Raw genomic sequence first — 18,899 nt, 5'->3', positions numbered from 1 at the left:
AAGGGGTGAGGGCCGTGCCAGCGGAAGGGATCCGCACCATGCTGCTGGTACTCAGACTTTCTGTTCCACTTTTATTTAACCCCTGCTGATCACGTGTGATCCAGCCTGGCCTTGCAGGCCTGTGTTTGCCCCGAAGTCTCAAGAGATTCCATTTGCTCCAATTTGCAGCTTTGTGGGAGAATCTCCTTCCCTGGACACGGAGGCGGGGTCGGGGCGGAAGCAGCCCGCGGGCAGCCACGCGTCCTCGCTGTCCTCGCAGACAGAGCCTCCCTCCCTGCCTGAGCACCATGACTTCTCCAAAGAGCCACGGAGCACCAGCCTGGACCGCTCCAGCACGGACATGGACTCCACGGATGGCACTGATCTGCCTCCTCCAGGGGACACGCTCCCCGAGGACAAGAGTTATTTCTCCTTCATTGATGTAAGTTGCCATCGTGTGTTCCCTCAGTTAAGCCCTCCCCAGTTCCTTCTGGAAACTTTGCAACCTGGTCTGCCCTGCCTCTCCCACACTGAATTTTGCCAGATGTTTTCCTGCTTGAAAAGTTTAGGATCAAAACTGCAGAGTTTTTATAAGTCTCTGCAGTGTTTAGGTTCTGTGAGATTCCATAAAGTGCTGGCCTTGGATAATCAGTCATGGAATTCCAGACTGGTTTGGGTTGAAGGGATCTTAAAACTCACTCAGTTCTACCCCTGCCATGGGCAGGGACACTTTCCACTAGACCAGACTTTCTCCAAACTGGCCTTGGACACTTCCAGGGATGAATATTGCAAGTATGATTAAATAACACAGTCAGTGGCTGCTGTGCTGTCAGCCATGCAAATTTAAGGCTGTAAGGACCTTCATTAATATTTTTCTTATTTACAATTGGTTTCTTTCCACAGTAGCTCACAGTTGCATTTTTATGATTTTTTTTTAATATTGAAGAATTTTGAAGTTGGTATAAGACAAGGAATTTCTGACTATACAGTTTTTGAGGTCTAGTGCTGCAAGAACTTGGTTTAATTTGGAAAAGCCCTCTAAGATTATTGAGTCCAACTGTTATTCCAGCACTGCCAGGGCCACCTCCAAGTGCCACATCCACACGGGGTTTTAACACTTTCAGAAGGTTTTGTTTTTTCCCTGGGCCACTGAAGGTGTCACTGTAAAACATTAATAGCTCTAAGTGCAGCTGGCAAATGCTGTGTGATAAGTAGTTTATTCTTGACCTTAAGTCTTTTGAAAAAAAGGAGCAAACCCACATATTCTGGAGAAGGGGAGGCTCAGGGATATTTGGTGGTTACAGGCAAATCTGTAACAGCACGTTGCTTTAAGCAAGTAAATAAATTACAGCTCTGTAGATGTTACTGCTTATTGGATGAGTTAGAAATGACTGGTCACAGGTTTCTGAATGCTGTGACACTAAACTTGGAGTGTCCCTGGTGCTGGTGAGTGGCTTTGTTTGTGGCTGGCATGGAAGCTGCAGCTCTGCACTCCAAGGGAGTTTTGTGTATTTGTTCTTTTTAGACCCCAATCTCGGGATTTGCCATCATCTGCAACCAACTAGCGAGGCCTGTATTCATAAAACACTCTAGGAACTAAACTCCTGATTATTGCAGTTATTTTTTGTGTTAATTTAGTGCAAATTATTCATGCAACTCGGGTATCCACACCCTAGATCAAAGGATTACACCCAGTTAGCCACGAAGTACCATATCCTCATCATACACTCTTTACTATGACTTTAAGTGACTATAATAACAATAATCAGACAAATACCCATTTTAATTGGTGGATGCAATCAGGTGGGTTGGGATTTCCCTGTGGGGGAGCTGGGGCTCATTCCCAGGTGTGTGTTTCTCCAGCACACAGCTGTCCTGGACTCCAGTGCTCTGAAGACTCGGGTGCAGCTGAGCAAGAAGCGGCGGTGCCGGGCGCCTGCGTCGCACTCGCTGCGCAGGAGCAGAGGGCTGGACCTGGAGAACAGGTTTTCCTTGACAGAAGAACCAGATAATGGCTGGATGTTCAAAGATTCCACAGGTAACCCCTCAGCCACCTGGAGTAATTGGTTGTGGTCAGCCTGGGTGCAAGGGCAGGAGTTTGTAAAAGGCATTTTTTAAATACAGCTCTTCGTTCCTGCTTGAGTGCAGGGAGAAATGTTGAGCAAGGCAGAGATGAAAAGCCAGCTCATGGTTTCCACCTCTGCCTTTTTTTTTTTTTTCTTGGTAACAATTAATTAGAAGAGAAGAAAACTATGCAACAGGAAGATTCTGAGGAGGAAGAGAAGATCCAGCACACTCCGAAGTCATCTTCTGTGCAAGCCCAGAGACTGCCTGTGTTCCCAGGGATGGATCACTCTGTTCTCAAGGTGAGCTCAGGCAGAGCCCAGTAGGTGGGAGATAAACCAGTTCAGTACCTGCAGGTGCAAGGAATTCCCTCACTCATTTCAGGGGATTTTTTTTGTTTTTATAAATCTGGAGTGATCCATTCTGCATTCCAAAAAAAAAACCACCAAAAAACAAACAAACATAAAAACCCACCCAAAACCACTGGATGCTGGCTTAAGAGGACCCCTTTCTTTATTTTTATCTTTAGGCCCAACTGAGGAAAAGACAGGAGTCTGAGAGCACTGGTGACATCGGCTCTGCTCAGCTCTTCAAATCCCCCAAAGCACAGCTCGGCACTCCTGGCAGCAGAGTGCTGCCCTCCAGTGTGGAAAAGGAGGACAGGTGAGAGAATCCCAGCTCTTCTTGGTGGAGTGAAAAAATAATGCAACAAGCTGGTCATTCCTTTTTTGTTGTTGTTGTTTCTGGCAGTTTTCATAAAGAAAGAATAAAGAGTATTTTTTAAATATGTATCTTAGGTCAGAAGAAAAGTCTCCTCAGTGGCTGAAGGAGCTGAAATCAAAGAAGAGACAGAGCCATTATGAGAATCAGGTTTGAAAAGGTACTTGGGTAGGAAGGGGGGCTTTGCTGAGTGCAGATGTGCAGTGACAAACTCACATTTCCTTTGATGTGTTGGTGTCACCACTGTGGCCCCACCAACACTGCCCTTCCCCTGCCCTGTGCACCAGGGGTGTCAGGAATTGGTGCTCCTCCATTCCCATTCACAGTTCCACTGATTCTCTGCACATAATTTGATTTCCATAACCCTCACTCTGTTGGGAATTCCCAGTTTGAAAACTTTGTGTGGTTTCAGCACAATTCTGGGTGGCTCTTAAGCATTTAATGTGTTAAACAGACAAAACCAAGGTGGCACTACAACAGAAAACACATTTTAAGGGGTTCCTGTTCCAGCTGGCCATATCACACCCTTCCTTCTGTTTTCCTTTCCAGACAGTGAATCTAACTAGGAGAAGATAAAGAAGTTTAACAGAAGCCTTAACTCATCTGAACCTAAACCCCCATGTCATGTTGCTGCTGTTTGCTTCCTGCCTCAACTGCTCTGTGCATGGTGCCTTCCTGTTTTGTGGAGAAAAGCTGCTTCAATTCATAGTCAAATACAAAGCTGTGTCTGTCAGTTGTGGGGACAGTGGCACTTCAGACCTGCCTGCCAGGAGAACCCCCCTGGGTCATGGGTGGCACTTCAGAAAGTCTTGGGAAACAGAGATATCTGGGAGTGCTGTGATCCAGGGAACTCCCCTCACCGTGGAGCAGACTCTGTAGGTGTTCACCTCTGGGAGATATCTGGCTGGGCTTTGTGTTTGTTTATGAAAATAATAATTTTAATCAAATTTATCTTTTTTTTTCTTTTTTTTTTTTTTTTTGTGAACAAATAGTAAGCTCCTGTTTAGAATGAAATTTGTGGAAGGTGAGAGTGGAAGAACAAATCATGTTTACTGCCATATTGAAAAAGGAAACTTGATTATTTTTTGTAAAATGTATTTTTGATTGGCTTGTATTTACATGTGATCTGCTGACCTGGCAGATGGAGATAATTTTTAGATGAACAAAATGTTAACTTTTGTCACTCTTGAAGTGGTGTATTCTGAGTTTTGTCAGCATGTGGAATAATTGCTTCATTGGAATGTCTTTCCTAAAAAGGATCAAGCAATAATGTCAACCAGTTCTCTTTAAAAAAACAAGTAAAAATATTGTAAATACTGTTTTTATAACAAAAAAGGAAGGGAAGAGGGAGGATGTTACGCTCATATCAGGGTTCCAGTTAATTGTTGAATGTCACTTTAATAGCAGTTCAGATAGTCCCACTTCATATTTTTATTTGTTAATCTGTAAATACCAGGTTTAAGTTTTTATTTTTATGCTGATCTTGTGGGATAACCTAAATGTGATCTTGAGTTTCTCAGCTGATTTCCTGCCTTTCCTTTGGCAAGACGTGCTGATAGCGGAGTAGAGACCTCCTGGACCACACGGGTGTTTGGGTATCCCTAATTCTCAGATATTCCTGTCCCTGGACACTCATTCTGGAGCACCACCCACCACAGCCATGGAAGACAGACTCGATTCTTGCCCCAGATAAGTGCTCTTCCAGTACCCTTTAAAAGTGCAGTAGCCCAGGGAGGGAGGTGACTCCAGGTGCTCCTCAGGCTCAACCAGGAAAAAGTGGGAGAGGGAAAAGGAGAGTGGAGAGCTCTCCTCACCTGGCAGAGCTCCTTGGGCTGCATTCCCCACATCCTGTTGGGGGGCTGCTCTGGATACAAACCATAAAGCACCAGCACTTCAGTTCCTTTTCCTTTTTGTCTTCTTTTTCCCCCCCAATCAGCGTTTTGGGAGCGTGGCTCCCATGGGGCCTGCCCAGGCCAATGTCTGTCAGGCTTGGAGCTGCCAAAACCATGTGCCAATTCACCTCATGGAGGAGTCATTTGGGGGAGGATTTGCAGTCCCAATCTGCAGGAAATAGCAGCAGGATGGCAGGAGACGAGTTCCATCTGCACATCTCTCGCTCCCGGGTTGTATTCCGGTGGCAGCTCCCTGTGCTCCCTGGAGATGAGCTGGAGACATCTGTCTGATGTAAAAGTCTTTTCCCTGTTGCTTTGCCCTGTTTCTCATGGGAGCTGTTGCCACTGTTATTTTGGAAGCCCCTCTGCTCCCCGCAGAGCAGGGATCCCCAGGATTCCGATGGAATTTTGGGAGGGGCCGTGTCAGTGCAGCCACCACCATTGAGCAGCTCCTTTTAAAACCTTGCACAGCTTTCCTTCCCTGCCCTTTAGATGATGGTGGAAAAGGTGAGTCTTGGCGTGTTTTTTTGGGATATATTCCCGTGGCAGCACCCAAGGGTTCCGTGGGCGTGTCCCAGGTGTGACACTGACCTGGGCCAGCCCGAGCAGCACGTGCAGGTGAGGAGGATGATGGTGGCTGCTCCTCCCACGTCCAGAAATCAGTCCCTGCTCACAGGAACATTCACACAGGCTGCGTTTTCCACTTCCACAGGTGACAGTGTTGTGTTCCACACAGTTGGAGGATTTACTGGTTCTTGGTGCAGGCCAGAAATTCTGTAACTGTACTGAGGGGATTGACACGAGGTTTCCACACAGCCCTTGAATGTGTTTGCATTTCCACGTCTGCTTGGACAATGCACTGAAATTACTGTATTGAGTAGTTTAACCTACTACTGAGAAATGTTTAATGCTTAAATGTCTAATTAAAGAGCATCTTTAGAATGTTGTTGAATGGGAAAGTGTTTTTTCTGCTATTTCTTTATATTGTACATGGATTAAATATCGACTTCTCTTTGGGTTATCACTCTGTAATAAAAGACATATAAATATGTTATTACTTCTTAAATGATAGAACAGACTGTAATACACTTTATATAATTCTATTTTAATTCCAAATAATGCTTCTTGGAATTTTTTATGCTTTAACTTTTGTTGCCATGTGCTTTTTCCTGCTGTTGATTGGAGATGGAAGTGAGCTCTGATGTTCCTTCAGATGTGCTGCTTCCTTCACTCCTGGATCCTGCCTGGAGCAGGTTCAGCTCTTGTCCAAAAAGTGATGCTAAAGGTGATGGAGGCCCTGTCATTTCCTTTGTCTCTCCCCTCACAGCTCCTCAGCTGTTTCTTCCTGCTTAAAAAGCCACATCAATATTGGGTTTTAAAGGTGGGATGATGTGTTTTGTGGAATTCAGGAACACTTTCTGCCTGCCCTCCTCTCAAGATCCTCAGGTATCTCTGCTCCATGTGGCATGTCAAGGACTTGCACAACTGCTCCACTGCTTTTTATTGGAATTCCCAGTTGTGGATTTCTTCCTTTTTATTTTTCTGTTTGCAAATTCACCTTTTTAACATCTGTGAATCTTGGATTTGCTTCTCATCCACCAAAGCCTTTCACTTCCTGCAGATAAAGAAGCAATGTTGGTTCTCCAACCTTTGACATCCCAGACTTTCCATAGGACTTAACCCCCACACACCATCCCCTTTCCACTCCCCCAGAAGCTTGTTTCACCCTGTTGCTTGTTTTCAAACTGGGGCAGATTTGGGAATGCAAAGTATGACCTGTAAAAGGTTTGGAGCAGCAGATCCCTGGTTTCTGCAGGGATGGTGTGTTCCAGGGGCAGGTGGGCAGTTCTGGGGTGCTGCCACGGGGTGTGTCCAGGTACAGAAGCTCTGGGGTGAGTTCCCAGTGCTGTCACTGCTGTCCCCAGTCCAGCTCGGGGGGTAAAACAAACTATTCCAGTGAAATGCAGAGCTGTCACCATAACTGTGCTCCCCATCAGCCCGAGGTCACTGCCTGCACCTCCCTGAAGGACACTGGTGCAGGAGCAGCTGCAGCCAAGTGAGGGAAGTGTTGGATCCATCCCTTCAGCCCACTGCTGAGAAGGAAAAACAGGTATTTGCTTTAATTCCTTTTAAAAATCAGCTTCCAGGAGGTGAAGGCTTTTGTGGCCAGGTTGGACAGGGCTTGGAGCAGCCTGGGTTAGTGGAAAGTTGGGGGAGCAGGGGGGCAGAATGAGATGAGCTTTTTGAGGTCCCTTCCAACTCAAACAATCCTGTGATTCTATGAAAGCACCTCCATGGAGCTTTAAAGGGATTTGGGGTGTTCTGACAGAGGCTGAAGAGTCTCTAGTTCTGCTCCCAGCCTGGGAGTGGAGAAGGGTGAAGGGTGGGAATCCTTCCCCAGCTGGTGGTGAGCTGTTCCATGCCTGTCCTGTTCACTCAAATATAAATGTATTGCAAAAATATAATCTGAAATAACTTCTGGTTCTTCTGGTGGGATTGGCAGAGGAGGAGAGCCAAGATCTGGTGGTTTTTCTCATTCCATATTAAACAAAATTGTATGAAATCTAGTTTTGAAGGAGCTCTTGTGGAGATCAAGCTTTTATGTTGCTCCACGTAGCCTTATAGAGTCTGTCAGTCTGGGTCACAATAAATACATAGATGAAAATCACATAGATAGTGTGATAGAAATCCTGTATTTTGTGTTACACAGTTTCCTAGGGAATAAAGATATCCTGGCTGCTCTGTTTTGTTCTGCAACATTACCGTTCCAGTTTAGCTTTGGCAGGTATTAACAAAAAATACCGATTTTCTAACAGTCGTTTTTCAAAGGGATTTAAGTGGCTGACAGCAAGAGGAAATTGAGGTTTGTTTGGGAGAGGCATCAAGGAGATCCAGTGCCCCTTCTGCCATGTTTTTGGAATTGCCTTGTCAGTGTGGAGAGCTGGGAGAGGCGGATCCAGGGCCCTGTGGCTATGACAGAGCTCAGTGAATGAGGCTGCTGGGGAGGAAGGGACTGGCACGAGAAATTCTGTGTTTCTGATTTGTTGAGGACAGCTGATGTTGTGTTTGAGAAGACAGAAATGAATCCGTTCCTCCTCAGTCTGTGCCTGTTCGAGCTGTGGGGCAGCTCTGATGGGGACAGCAAAATCAGGGAGCACAGGATGGGCAGAGTGAGGAAGAGTCAGTGGGAGACACCTGGGTCATCCCTGCCATACCAGGCCTGGAGCATCACCCAGCGAGGCCAGGGGTGGGGTGGGGCTGAGGAGCCTCATTCCAACACGTACAACAGGAGAGGTTTCCATCCCTCTCCATCCAGCTTGTCCAGCCTGGCCCAAGGGATTCAACTTTCTGGCTTTTACAGTAAAGGTTTCATGGGTAGTTCTTGGTTTCAGATGAGCCACACTCAGAGCAGGTAGAAAAACCTGCAAGGGCCAAAGTAAATTGGGATCTGTGCAGCTGAATAAAATGTTCCCTGAGGAATCAGGATGGTTTGGGTCTGAAAGGACGCTCAGAGGTGAAGAGGGAGTCAGGCCTGCTACCAGCAGAGTGAGATGCTCCCAGTTTGGTGCCTGGTGTGAGATGCTCCCAGTTTGGTGCCTTACATCATCCTGTGCCTGTGAAGATGGACAAACCCTTGTGCCAGGCTCCCGAAATCCCTTGTCACACACCCCAGGATGTGTTCCCAGCCTGTTCCTGGGAAATACCGGAGAGGGAGCCAGACTGGGGCAGAGGAAGAAAAGGGACTTGATGGAGAGAAGCTGCTGAGGAGCAAAGTTAAATTGAGAACACCATTCTGGAAATGCTGAGCTTCTCCAGCTTCCTGCCAAGCTCCCGGAGCTGACCCCGGCCCTGAGTTGCACCTTGCCCTGGAGCCCCCACAAACGGGGATATTTTCCTCGGATTTTGCTTCGTGCTGCGCTCAGTTTCCAGGCTAAACCCTCCCGTGAACTGCTGACAGCAGAGTTTTCCAGAGAACCTGGCAAGAAGCAGCGTGAACGTGCTGATGTGAATTTTGACGTTAATCTTCTGTAAATCGAGCGGCCCGTGGCCGAGGGACGGCTGGGAGAAATCCGGGTGATGTTTCCATGGCTCGCTGCGCGCCCGCGCTATTGAGATGAAATCTCATGGATGGAATTCCGTGGACGCAGCTGCTGCATCAGCGCTCGGGGAATTCTGCTGTCCTGGTCAGAAGTGACCCATAAATAGCGGGGCCACCCGCGCCGCCCGGCACAGCGGAACCACACGGACAGGTAGCGCTGCCGGGACTGCGAGGGGCTGTCGCAAAGTTGGTGTGTCTGGGTCCAGCTGGCCCCCAGCGAAGGGTGTGGCGAGAAGTGAAGCTGCAGGGTTTGATTCAGGACGATATCAAACTCCTCTGTCATCTCCTAAGCCCCTCGCCGGCGTGGCGTGGCCGGGGAAGGCGTGTTCCAGTGTTGGAGCAGAGTTTTGTGGATGTTCCTGGAGAGAGAGGAGGGGGCACTCACCGCCATCCCCCCAGCCGGGTTTGGTGTCCTCCAGGATGCTGGAGCGAGGGAGAGGTGTCGGGTTTATGTTGTGGGGAAAGATGTCGGCAGCTGGAAGCTGAGAAATTCCTGCTGGGAGCAAAGGCTGGGCTGTGAGAGGGGAGTTTAGTGGTGACTGGGCGAGCTGCCCTGGGCAGAGGGCTCTGTGGCACTTGGGACGGGGCTCGGTTCAGTCCTGTGGGTGCCTGGGGAGGATTTGGGGCCTGTGTGCAGGAGGGAGAGGAGGATGGAGAACGGAGCTTGCTGCTAGCCTGGACATCCCTGGGGATTTACAGCTGCTGCACCAGGGTCTGTGCTAACCCGTGCTGCGTGTTCCATGCCAGCTTCATCCTCTGTTTCATTCCCAGCTGTAAATCCTGGTGCCTCCCGCCTTAACTTCCTGCAATTTGGGTTTTCCAGACACAATGACCGAGCAGCAAAGTCCCCCCGAGCAGATGGCGACTGGGGAGGGTGCTGGCGAGCGAGGTGGCAGCTACAAGGTATACTGGGCTATACTGGGCTGTACTGGGGACAGCTGGATGCTGGGTGCAGCCGTGGGATGGGTGTGCACACGCCAGGCTGGAAGCAGTGGCAGCACTGCTGGGGACAGGAGTGGCCTCCAGCTCTCCCACAGCAGCAGTGGCCTTGGCCCCACTCTGGTGTTGAGCCCAGGGTGGGCTGCAGGTTTGGGAAGCAGCTGGGGCTGGGGATCTGCTGCTGCTCCCTGCCTGCGTGGCTGCCAAGGCCACTGGCTGGCCAGGCTGGTGTGCAGCTGCCCAGGGATTTCATCCAGGAGTTGAAGCATCCCAGCACAGCGGGATCAGCTCTGGGCCCAGGCACTGAAACTCCCCAGGTGGGCTTGTAGGTTGGGATTCAGCTCGTAGGTTGGTTGGAGGTAAATCAGCTGGAGAGGATGCAGTGGGTGCAGAGCTTCCCACAAAGCTGCTCCTGGACAGGGAAGGCTGGAGATGGGAGCAAATCCTGCCAGTGGGAGAGGGGTGCCAGGACCTGGGGCTGTTTATTGGTTTGGGGTGCACAGAAGCTCCTGAGGAACCTGGGTGTCACCTCTATCCCTTGAGGTCCCCATTATGTGGTGTGTGCAGGAAGCTCTGCCCTGTCCCAGACTCAGGTGTTGCAGCTGGGACCCCTTTGGGACAGTGCCAGGGTCACCCCACTGGTCCCTGGACCCTCCTGGTCCCTGAATGGTGCTGGGCACCCTGGGCCCTGCTCTGTGCCACGCTCTGGCCGCTGGGACTGGCTCCAACCCATCCTGCAGCTCAGCCTCGAGGCTCTGCTGAGAGCAGGGCACCCCTGAGCCACTGGGGTCTCTGCACCTGGCAGGGCGTAGAAAGAAACACTGAACAAAGAGCTCGTGCCAGGCCAAGTCACGGGGATGGTTGGATCTGGAGGGAGCAGTGATAAGGAAATGATAATGGGCAGTGACCAGGCTGGGGGTAGGAGAGGCAGCCCATGGCTCAGGAATTCTCTTAGCTCAAATTTTCTGCATTTCCAGTGCTGTGTGTGATCTGGTTTTCAGCCTGTCACAGACAGAATTCCAGCTTGTGCTTTACCAAACATCCTTGGCCAGAGCTCTTCAGGACTGAGGCACTGGCAGGACCCAGCTCTGCCAGGCGAGGAGTGACCTCAGCACAGGATGGCTGGCATGGAAGGACACTGCCAGAGCCCTTTGATCACTGCTGCCCCCATCTCCTGGGGCGTTCCCCTGCTGTGGTGGCTGACAGCGTCTCTCCCCACCTTAGATCACGATCTACGAGCTGGAGAATTTCCAGGGGAAAAGGTGTGAGCTGACAGAGGAGCTCCCCAACATCACCGAGAAGGAGATGGAGAAGGTGGGCTCCATCCAGGTGGAGTCTGGCCCGTAAGTCTGGGGTGGGGAAGGTGGAGCAGCCCCAGGGGGTGGCAGGGAGAGCATCCCCCTGACCCTGGGGTCCTGCAGGTGGCTGGGCTTCGAGCGCCAGGCCTACGCCGGGGAGCAGTTCGTGCTGGAGAAGGGCGACTACCCCCGCTGGGACTCGTGGTCCAACAGCCACAGCAGCGACAGCCTGATGTCCATACGGCCCCTCCAGATTGTGAGTAGGGCTGTGCTGGGCTGGCCACAGCGCTGGGGACCAGCGGGGACAGCCCCTGAGCCGCCCTGTCCCCCAGGACAGCGCTGACCACAAGATCCACCTGTTTGAGAACGCGGGCTACACCGGGCGCAAGATGGAGATCGTGGATGACGACGTGCCCAGCCTCTGGGCCCACGGCTTCCAGGACCGCGTGGCCAGCGTCAAGGCCCTGAATGGAACGTAAGGATGGGGACACAGGGGACACCCCAACGGGTTCCTGCCCGTGGCACCGTGGTTGGTCCCCCCAGGGTGGTGACGGGCACCAGGCACAGCCACTGCAGCAGGGCAGCTGCTCCCATGGTGCTGCTCGTGCCCATCGTGTCCCTTGTTCCCTCCCTGCTGCCACCTTTTCCCTGGCCCACAAGGAGTAATAGAGGGACCATGCCGGTGTCCCTGGGGCTGGATGATGGCTCCTTGCCCTAAGCCACCACCGAGCAGTGGAGCTGTGCTTCCTTCTCCATGAACTTTCCATCCCCTCCTGGCACGCAGGGCATTTCCCACCCGGGTGCCGCCTGGGCGGTGGCACTCGGTGACAGAGTGGCCCTGGGCAGCATCACCGGGCTGTGGCAGGCAGAGACACGGACACTGGGATGGGGATGAGGACACTGGGATGGGGATGGGGGCACTGGGATGGGGATGGAGGCACTGGGATGGGGATGGGGGCACTGGGATGGGGATGAGGACACTGGGATGGGGATGGGGACACAGACACTGAGATGGGGATGGGGGCATTGGGATGGGGATGGGGACACTGGGATGGGGATGAGGACATGGACACTGGGATTGAGATGGGGATGAGGACACGGACACTGGGATTGGGATGGGGATGGGGACACCGCCCCTGCTCCAGGGGCTGTGGGGCTGTGGGCTGGGCACTGCTGAGCGCTGCCTCGGTCCCTGCAGGTGGGTGGGCTACGAGTACCCCGGGTACCGTGGCCGCCAGCACGTCTTCGAGAAGGGCGAGTACCGGCACTGGAACGAGTGGGACGCCAACCAGCCGCTCATCCAGTCCGTGCGCCGCGTGCGGGACCAGCAGTGGCACCAGCGGGGCTGCTTCGAGAACAGCTGAGGGACCCCCGGCCCCCCCGGGGCTGCCCGCGGGCTCCCCCGGCTGCTGCCGTGACCGTGGTGTTTTTTGTGCAAAAACCTCAATAAAGCTCTGAGCTGGAGGCTGCCGGGGCCTGCCTGGTCCTGGGCTGGGGGGGTTGGGGAAGGGGGGGCAGGGGGATGGGGATGGGGCTGTGGTGGTGCCCAGCAGCCCCACACAGGGCAGAGGGGGCAGTGCCAATGTTTGCAGTGTTATATAAAGGCTGCGGCTTTCCACAAATAACCCCCGGTGCTGCCGCGTCAGGGTTTTTCCAGTGCCTCTGTCCCTTTCCACAGCAGCTCCTGCCCGCTCCCGGGGCTGCTGGCCAGTCCCAGGGCAGGGAGGGGGCCGGGGGGAATGTGGAGCGGCCACCCCTGGGTGCTGCCAGGCCCTGTGCACCCCAAGGGGGGCTCATCCCGCTGTGCCCAACCTCAGCGTCCTGCAGGGTCTCCAGCCTGTCCCCAAGGAAGTTTCCCACAGTTCTGGGGTGGTTTTTCCCCACGGGAATGAGCTCTGACATGGGGGGGCTGTCCTGGGGGCAGAGGTGGGGGGTTTAGGGGTACCACGGGTGCTGGTGGGAGCTGAGCTGCCCTGGCACTGCCCTTCCCCAGGGGCACGGTGGCCACGCTTGGGCACCCACCGGGCTGGGGCAGGGATGGGACATGGGCTTGAGTCCACCCGAGGGCTTTGTGCAGGTCCTGAGCAACCCCCCAGAGCTTTTCCCTTTGAGGGGGGGTGGGTGGCTGTGAAAGGTGAGTGTCTGGCCCCGAGTGGCAGAAGAGAAGCTGCTTCCAGAACAGTCCATGGGGCTGCCACGGCCAGGGGCTGTGGCACTGGCACTGCCCGGGGCTGGGATGAGCTAAACCAGCCCAGCAGAGGCAAGGGAGGGGGTCCCTGAGCACTCTGGCAGCCCCTTGCTGAGGGGATGGATGTGGCTGCAGGGACCTGGAATGGGTCCATGAGGGTCCAGGCTCGGGATTAACTGAAGGGATTAACCCAGGAGCTGGGGAGGGCAATACTGGGTCCGTCTGTGGGGTTGCAGCAGGACACACAGGCAAGAAAGGCAGACTCCAGGGCTGGGAATGCTGGAAACTCTGGATCACACCCTGACCTGTCCATGGGTTTCTTGCAGAGGTGCAAGGTCAACTTGGCCCCTCTACCACAGACCATGGGGACTGACCCCCCAACACATCACTACCAGAGCAGGCTGTGGTTCCAACACCCTGTGGGTGACCCTGTGTGCAGCCACCCTGGGGCAGAGGTGACCCCACAGCCCCCATCACCTGCTGTGGGACCCTCGGGAGGTGCTGTATGGGAGAAGGGGAAGGTGTGGGGTCTGTTCATAGCTAGGGTGCCACAGCTCCTCTGTGGGGTTGAAGGAGGCTGGTGGGTGCTGCAGCAGTGTCCCCCTCTCTGTGAAACCTCCTCTGATGCAACCCCCAGCCCCGTGCAGCCTCCTGGCTTGGCTGCTGGGACAATGCCACCAAAGGGATTCTGCTGCTGTCCTGGCCCCCCAATCCTGCCCGTGCTGCCCATCCAGCCAGGACAAAGCAAGGGGCTCCTGGCTGCTTCCCATGGACCCCAAAAATGCGAGGAGGAACCCAACACCCAACCCTGCCTGGGTGCTGCCCCAGCCCTGCCCATCCCCGGGCTGCAGACGGGCAGAACCAGACGTTCCCCAGCGCTTTGGGGCGTTTTATCCCGCATGGAAAGAGCCGAGCTCAGCAGCCCCAGGCTGGCGGCAGGGGGGGGATCAATTCCCTTGGCCCCAAAAATCCTGAAGCGGGGCTGGCGGGGCTTTGTTGGCCAAGCCCTCCCCAGCTCTTGGCACGCGTTCGGCTGATGCTTGCAAAGTCCAAATCTCCTCGCCACCAAGCCGACAAAGCGGGTGACTCGAATGTGACAGGTAATGAAATAACTCGGGCTCGGTGCTGGGGCAGACAAAGGCAGCGGCGGGATCAGCTGACCCCGGTTTTCATTGGGGTTTAATCCAGCGTTCTCGCTTTGAATCAGGCTTTAACTAGTTTGTAAATAGTTTTGGCACCTCTCTGCTGCAGCTTGGTATAAATTCCACCTCCCGGGCCCAGCCCGTCACTGGCTCAAGCGGGTACTGGTATAACTGGTAAGACTTTGCTATTTATCATCTTCTCTTTTGCTGTAGCCCCCTCCCGACCCCCGGGTCCCTTCCCAGTGCCAGCGGTGGCTGAGCTGGGGACAGTCCTGTCCCCGCAGCCCAAAGCCACCCTGCCATGGCTTAGTTTCTTTTTTGTCAGGAATGAGTTTTCACCTGTTTTGGAGCTGCTCAGATCCTCAGGGTCCCTCTGGGCTCCTTCCAGGGATTGGCAGTGCCAGGCTGGCCCGGGAGGGCTCGGCACAGGCTCCTGTGGCTGGGGCTGCCAGGGGAGCCCCAGTCCTTCTCTCCATCACCCTGCCAGCCCCCACATGGAACCAGGACACTCAGCTGTCCCTTGCTGGACAGAGACAGCAGGAAACCCTCGACCACAGGACCTGGCTCCACTGGGAATGATTTAGGAATTCCCTGGGCTCACAGTTCCCCGTGCTGGAGACTCCAGGCAGGTCCCAAGGACCGTTGCCTGTGCTCTGAGCCTGGGGAGGTTTTGGGTGCTGAGCAGCTCTCAGCAGAGTTTGTCCCTGGCACCCCCAGGCTGAGCCCAATCTGCTGCAAGCCCTGGTCCCACCACCCTCTTCCCTGGGCAGGGTACAGAGGGGGGCATGGACACAGGGCACGGGGCTCTGAGCAGGGTCCCAGCGTGTCCTCAGGGGCAGATTTTAACCTACTGAGTTTCCCTCCCAAGGCAGCAGACAGCCCAGCTGATGATGGCTTCCGAGCACCAAATGCCAGCCTCCAAGCAGCAGCAAGCCAGCTCCAAGGTCAGTGGGAGACTGCCCAGCCCTGCAGGGGGGTGAGGGCACCCTCAGGCTCTCTGGGTGCCCAAATCATACCCGGAGGCACTGCTGGGTGCAGCTGAACTCCCCTTGCCAGCCGCCCTGGCACTCCCAGCTGGTGCCAAGCACAGCTGAGCCATTTGCAGCAGGGCCAGGGGATGGGGAATGGGAATTTTTTGGCATCTCGCAGCCTCGGTGCAGGTGGAGCTGTTGGGAACAGATCAGGTGCTGATCCCCCATACCCAGCAGATCTGTCCCCACTGCATTAACCCCAAGGTCTGTGCTGAGCTGGTGGCCCCGGGGCTGTCCCCGACCTGTCCCCGGGTGTCTGGGTCACCGTGTCCCTCTGGTGGCTGCCACAACCCGAATCCCTCGGCTGTTTGATGCCTGCTGTGAGCTTGGCCATCCCTCTGCCAGGACACCGGGGCACTGGGATAGAGCTGGCAGGGCCTGGTGGGCGCCCGTGAGTGAGATCTGCATCCTCAGAGAGTCAGCAGCAGTGCCTTGCACTCACAGGCTCCTTAAAAGCCTCTGGAGTGCAGTTTTGGGAGAGGTCTGGACTGCTGCAGATGTGCTGAGGACAGCGTGTGCCCCCCGTAGTGGTGGCAGGGGCGGGGTGACACCCGCGCTGAGGTCCTGCTCTCCTCCAGATTGCCATCTTCGAGCAGGAGAACTTCCAGGGCCGCTGCCATGAGCTCAGCGGGGCCTGCCCCAACCTGAAGGAAGCCGGCGTGGACAAAGTGGGCTCCATCCTGGTGCACTCTGGACCGTACGTGAGGGACCTGGGGCCTGGGGGGTGGCAGGGAGGGGGCTGGGGAGGAGGAGGGGTCTCCCCGCTGCCACACCTGCACGGCACCGCGGATTTCGTGTGGCCAACGCCGCTGAGCTGCTCGCCCACCTCACCCCAGGGAGTGCCCGGTGCCAGGGGGTGCCAGCAGGTGAGCAGGGGGACACGGGTGAACAGGGGGTGACACTGTCACCTGGACAGGCTGATAACCCCTTTCAGCAGCGGGAGAATGGAGGGGTGTGGGCATGGGCAGAGATCACAGCGTTACCCCCAGTTTGGTTTCCCTCCCTTTGGGTGCAGGGACAGGTGAGGCTGGGACCCGCTTGATGCCCTCTCCCCACCTGCTGGCCCTGTGTGTGCTCTCCAAGCCACGGGCTCCGGGCAAGGCAGAGCCCTCAAAAAGCCCCTGGAGTGCTCCCAGCCTGCACCCCACTGTGCTGCTCCCAGAACAACGGGGCAGCTGGTAGGAGCACAACCCCAGCTCGGACATTTGGGTGATCCTCTCAGTCCCCAGGCACCAAGGGCGGGTGGCCATCAGGTCGGAGCATCCCCAGCGGGAAGCCCTGCGGTGCCACTGCTGGCTGGAGGCGCCGCAGCCCCGCCTGGCACATCCCTGGCACCTCTCCCCTCCTGGCATGGAGCAGGAGACACGGCCGGGGCTCAGCCCGGGCAATCGCCGGGGGCGGTGCCAGGGGCCGATCCCCGCGTCTCTGCCCCCTCTGAAGCGCGTCCCCTGCTCTCTTCCAGCTGGGTGGGCTACGAGCAGGCAAGCTGCAAAGGGGAGCAGTTTGTGTTTGAGAAGGGGGAGTACCCCCGCTGGGACTCCTGGACCAACAGCCGGAGAAGCGACAGCATCACTTCCCTGAGACCCATCAAAGTGGTGAGAGCACCCAGACAGCCACTACCCACCCGCCAGACCAAGGTCTGCAGCCAGAAGTCTTCCCCAGCCTTCCCCCGCCCTCCCCAGCCCCGCGGGCGGAGGGGCAGCCCCTCCTGCGCACCCTCGCCCCAGCCCTCGGGGCCCGGGGAGCCGTGGGGGGGTCGGAGGGGACACTCCGCGGGGACGGGGGCAGTGGCAGGTGACCCCAGAGCGGAGGAACGTCTGCTGGTAAGTCTGGCAGTGCCCGCGCAGGCAGCGGCTCTCCGAGCTGGATGGAGGGACACGGAGCACCCCCGGCATCAGTGCCGGCCCTGGCCTCGGGTTCCCCCACAGCCCTGGGCTCTGCCCCCCCTGCCCAGCCCCGCGGGGCCCGCGGCCGCTGAGCCCCGTCTCTGCTCTCCCGGGCTGCAGGACAGCCAGGAGCACAAGATCGTGCTGTACGAAAACCCCAGCTTCACCGGCAAGAAGATCGAAATCATAGACGACGATGTGCCCAGCTTCCACGCACACGGCTACCAGGAGAAGGTCTCGTCCGTGCGGGTGCAGAGCGGCACGTAAGTACCGGGGGAGGCGCGGGGGGGGCCCGGGCGGTGCCGGAGCATCCCCGCGGGGCTGGGCTCCGCCGGGCCACGCTTGGGCTGCGTGTGTTGTGTGACCTCCCCCGCGCTTGCCTTGCCAGGTGGGTGGGATACCAGTACCCCGGCTACCGGGGCTACCAGTACCTGTTTGAAAAGGGGGACTACAAGGACAGCTCAGACTTCGGCGCTCAGCACCCCCAGATCCAGTCGGTCAGGCGCATCCGGGACATGCAGTGGCACCAGCGCGGTGCCTACCACCCCACCAACTAAAGCCCCCGGCCCGTGCCGGGGCGCGGGGAGCGGAGCAAGCGTTCCCCCGGCCGCCGCTGTGCCCCCGCGGCCTCGCCTCCCGCCTCCCCCCGTGTGATGCCCGCGCTGCCGAAGCAACTCAATAAAGCTTGGAGTTTCAAAGTCCCAGCTCTGCGCTTTCATTCGTGCGGAGGGACGCCGCTGTCGGGATGCTCGCCCTGCCCTCCGTGCTCCTGGCTGCGGAGGCGGCTCCTCGCCGCGCCCCCGATGCTCTCAGTGCCACCCGCTGCCATCGGTGCTGCCGGGTCACCCAAGTGTCCGGGGTGAGGGAGGCGAGCTGGGGGCTCCGGGGCTCAGCCCTGTCCTGCGGGGACAAAGGTGTCCCCTGAGCACCGCGGCAGATGCCACAGATGCTCCCAGGAATCGCCCTCTCGTCGAGGCACCTCCAAGGCGAATAATGGCATTAGTTATTAGGCTCTGAAAGCTTTAATTAGTGACAATGCTTTAATTTAGCAGTCACGGTGCTAGAGGATGCTTTTATCATCATGTCATAAATTGGGCAAAGGAAGAGGAGGAGCGCAGCCGCACCTGCTGGGCCGGGGGCTCCGTGCGGTGGCGGTGACAGCCGTGGTGGCGGGGGCTCGGTCCCCTCGGGCAGCAGGACGTGGCCGTGGCAGCCGCTCAGTGTCACTGCGGCAGTGTGGGCACGGGGGGCACAGGTGAGGGGCACCTGGCCGGGCACCCCGGGCTCCTGCCGCTCTCCCGGCCCGCGCAGGGACCTGCCTGGCTGCGGTGTTTTGGTGTCAATCCCGGCAAACCCGGGAATCTCAGGGAGTCAGGGATGCTCAACATCCTCCTCGTCGGCTCCGCCGCGGCGGAGTGGGGTTTGCCCCCGAATCCTCCGTGTGCCAGAGGCTTTTCCCTGTGCTCCAGAGGAGCCCCGCGGCGGGCACAGCCCAGCCCACGGGCGACCAGCCCGATCCATCACTCGCCACACGCTGCTGCGAGATGCCAGCTCCTCGGCGAGGCTGTGGCAGCCACCCCGCTGCTTCCCTGCGGAAAGCTGCGCCTTTCCTTCCCCAGGGAGGATTCAGGATCATCCCAGACCTGAACGTTTTTGTGGAA

The 18,899-nt window shown here is 56.1% G+C and overlaps 3 protein-coding genes across 6 annotated transcripts in view; all 3 read left to right on the top strand.

Moving 5' to 3' along the window:
- Window positions 1-3,742, top strand: part of KIAA1671 (KIAA1671 ortholog) — a 62,931-nt gene extending 59,189 nt beyond the window's left edge. For 3 of the 4 annotated variants that reach the window (XM_021544706.3, XM_077787212.1, XM_077787213.1), the window contains 6 exons: window positions 169-421; window positions 1,843-2,017; window positions 2,218-2,345; window positions 2,573-2,706; window positions 2,841-2,923; window positions 3,313-3,742. In XM_021544706.3, the coding sequence (XP_021400381.2) occupies window positions 169-421; window positions 1,843-2,017; window positions 2,218-2,345; window positions 2,573-2,706; window positions 2,841-2,919 (769 nt within the window). In that variant the 3' untranslated portion in view covers window positions 2,920-2,923; window positions 3,313-3,742. The remainder of the gene's footprint in view (window positions 1-168; window positions 422-1,842; window positions 2,018-2,217; window positions 2,346-2,572; window positions 2,707-2,840; window positions 2,924-3,312) is intronic. The other variant, XM_077787211.1, reaches the window with a different exon arrangement.
- A 5,831-nt stretch (window positions 3,743-9,573) lies between these two features.
- On the top strand, window positions 9,574-12,448 carry CRYBB3 (crystallin beta B3). Its single transcript, XM_077787308.1, is given in 5 exon segments — window positions 9,574-9,657; window positions 10,918-11,036; window positions 11,115-11,321; window positions 11,323-11,466; window positions 12,190-12,448. Coding segments are annotated over 5 exon segments (711 nt in total). The 5' UTR covers window positions 9,574-9,582; the 3' UTR covers window positions 12,356-12,448.
- A 2,763-nt stretch (window positions 12,449-15,211) lies between these two features.
- On the top strand, window positions 15,212-17,942 carry CRYBB2 (crystallin beta B2). Its single transcript, XM_021544563.3, has 5 exons — window positions 15,212-15,265; window positions 15,931-16,049; window positions 16,815-16,947; window positions 17,359-17,501; window positions 17,627-17,942. Exons 1-5 carry the CDS (start codon window positions 15,212-15,214, stop codon window positions 17,793-17,795), a joined length of 618 nt encoding a protein of 205 aa, XP_021400238.1. The 3' UTR covers window positions 17,796-17,942.
- Window positions 17,943-18,899: the final 957 nt, after the last annotated feature.

This window comes from Lonchura striata, chromosome 18, assembly GCF_046129695.1.
Source record: "Lonchura striata isolate bLonStr1 chromosome 18, bLonStr1.mat, whole genome shotgun sequence".
NCBI classification, from domain to species: domain Eukaryota; kingdom Metazoa; phylum Chordata; class Aves; order Passeriformes; family Estrildidae; genus Lonchura; species Lonchura striata.
This window is presented reverse-complemented; position numbering and strand designations above follow the sequence as displayed.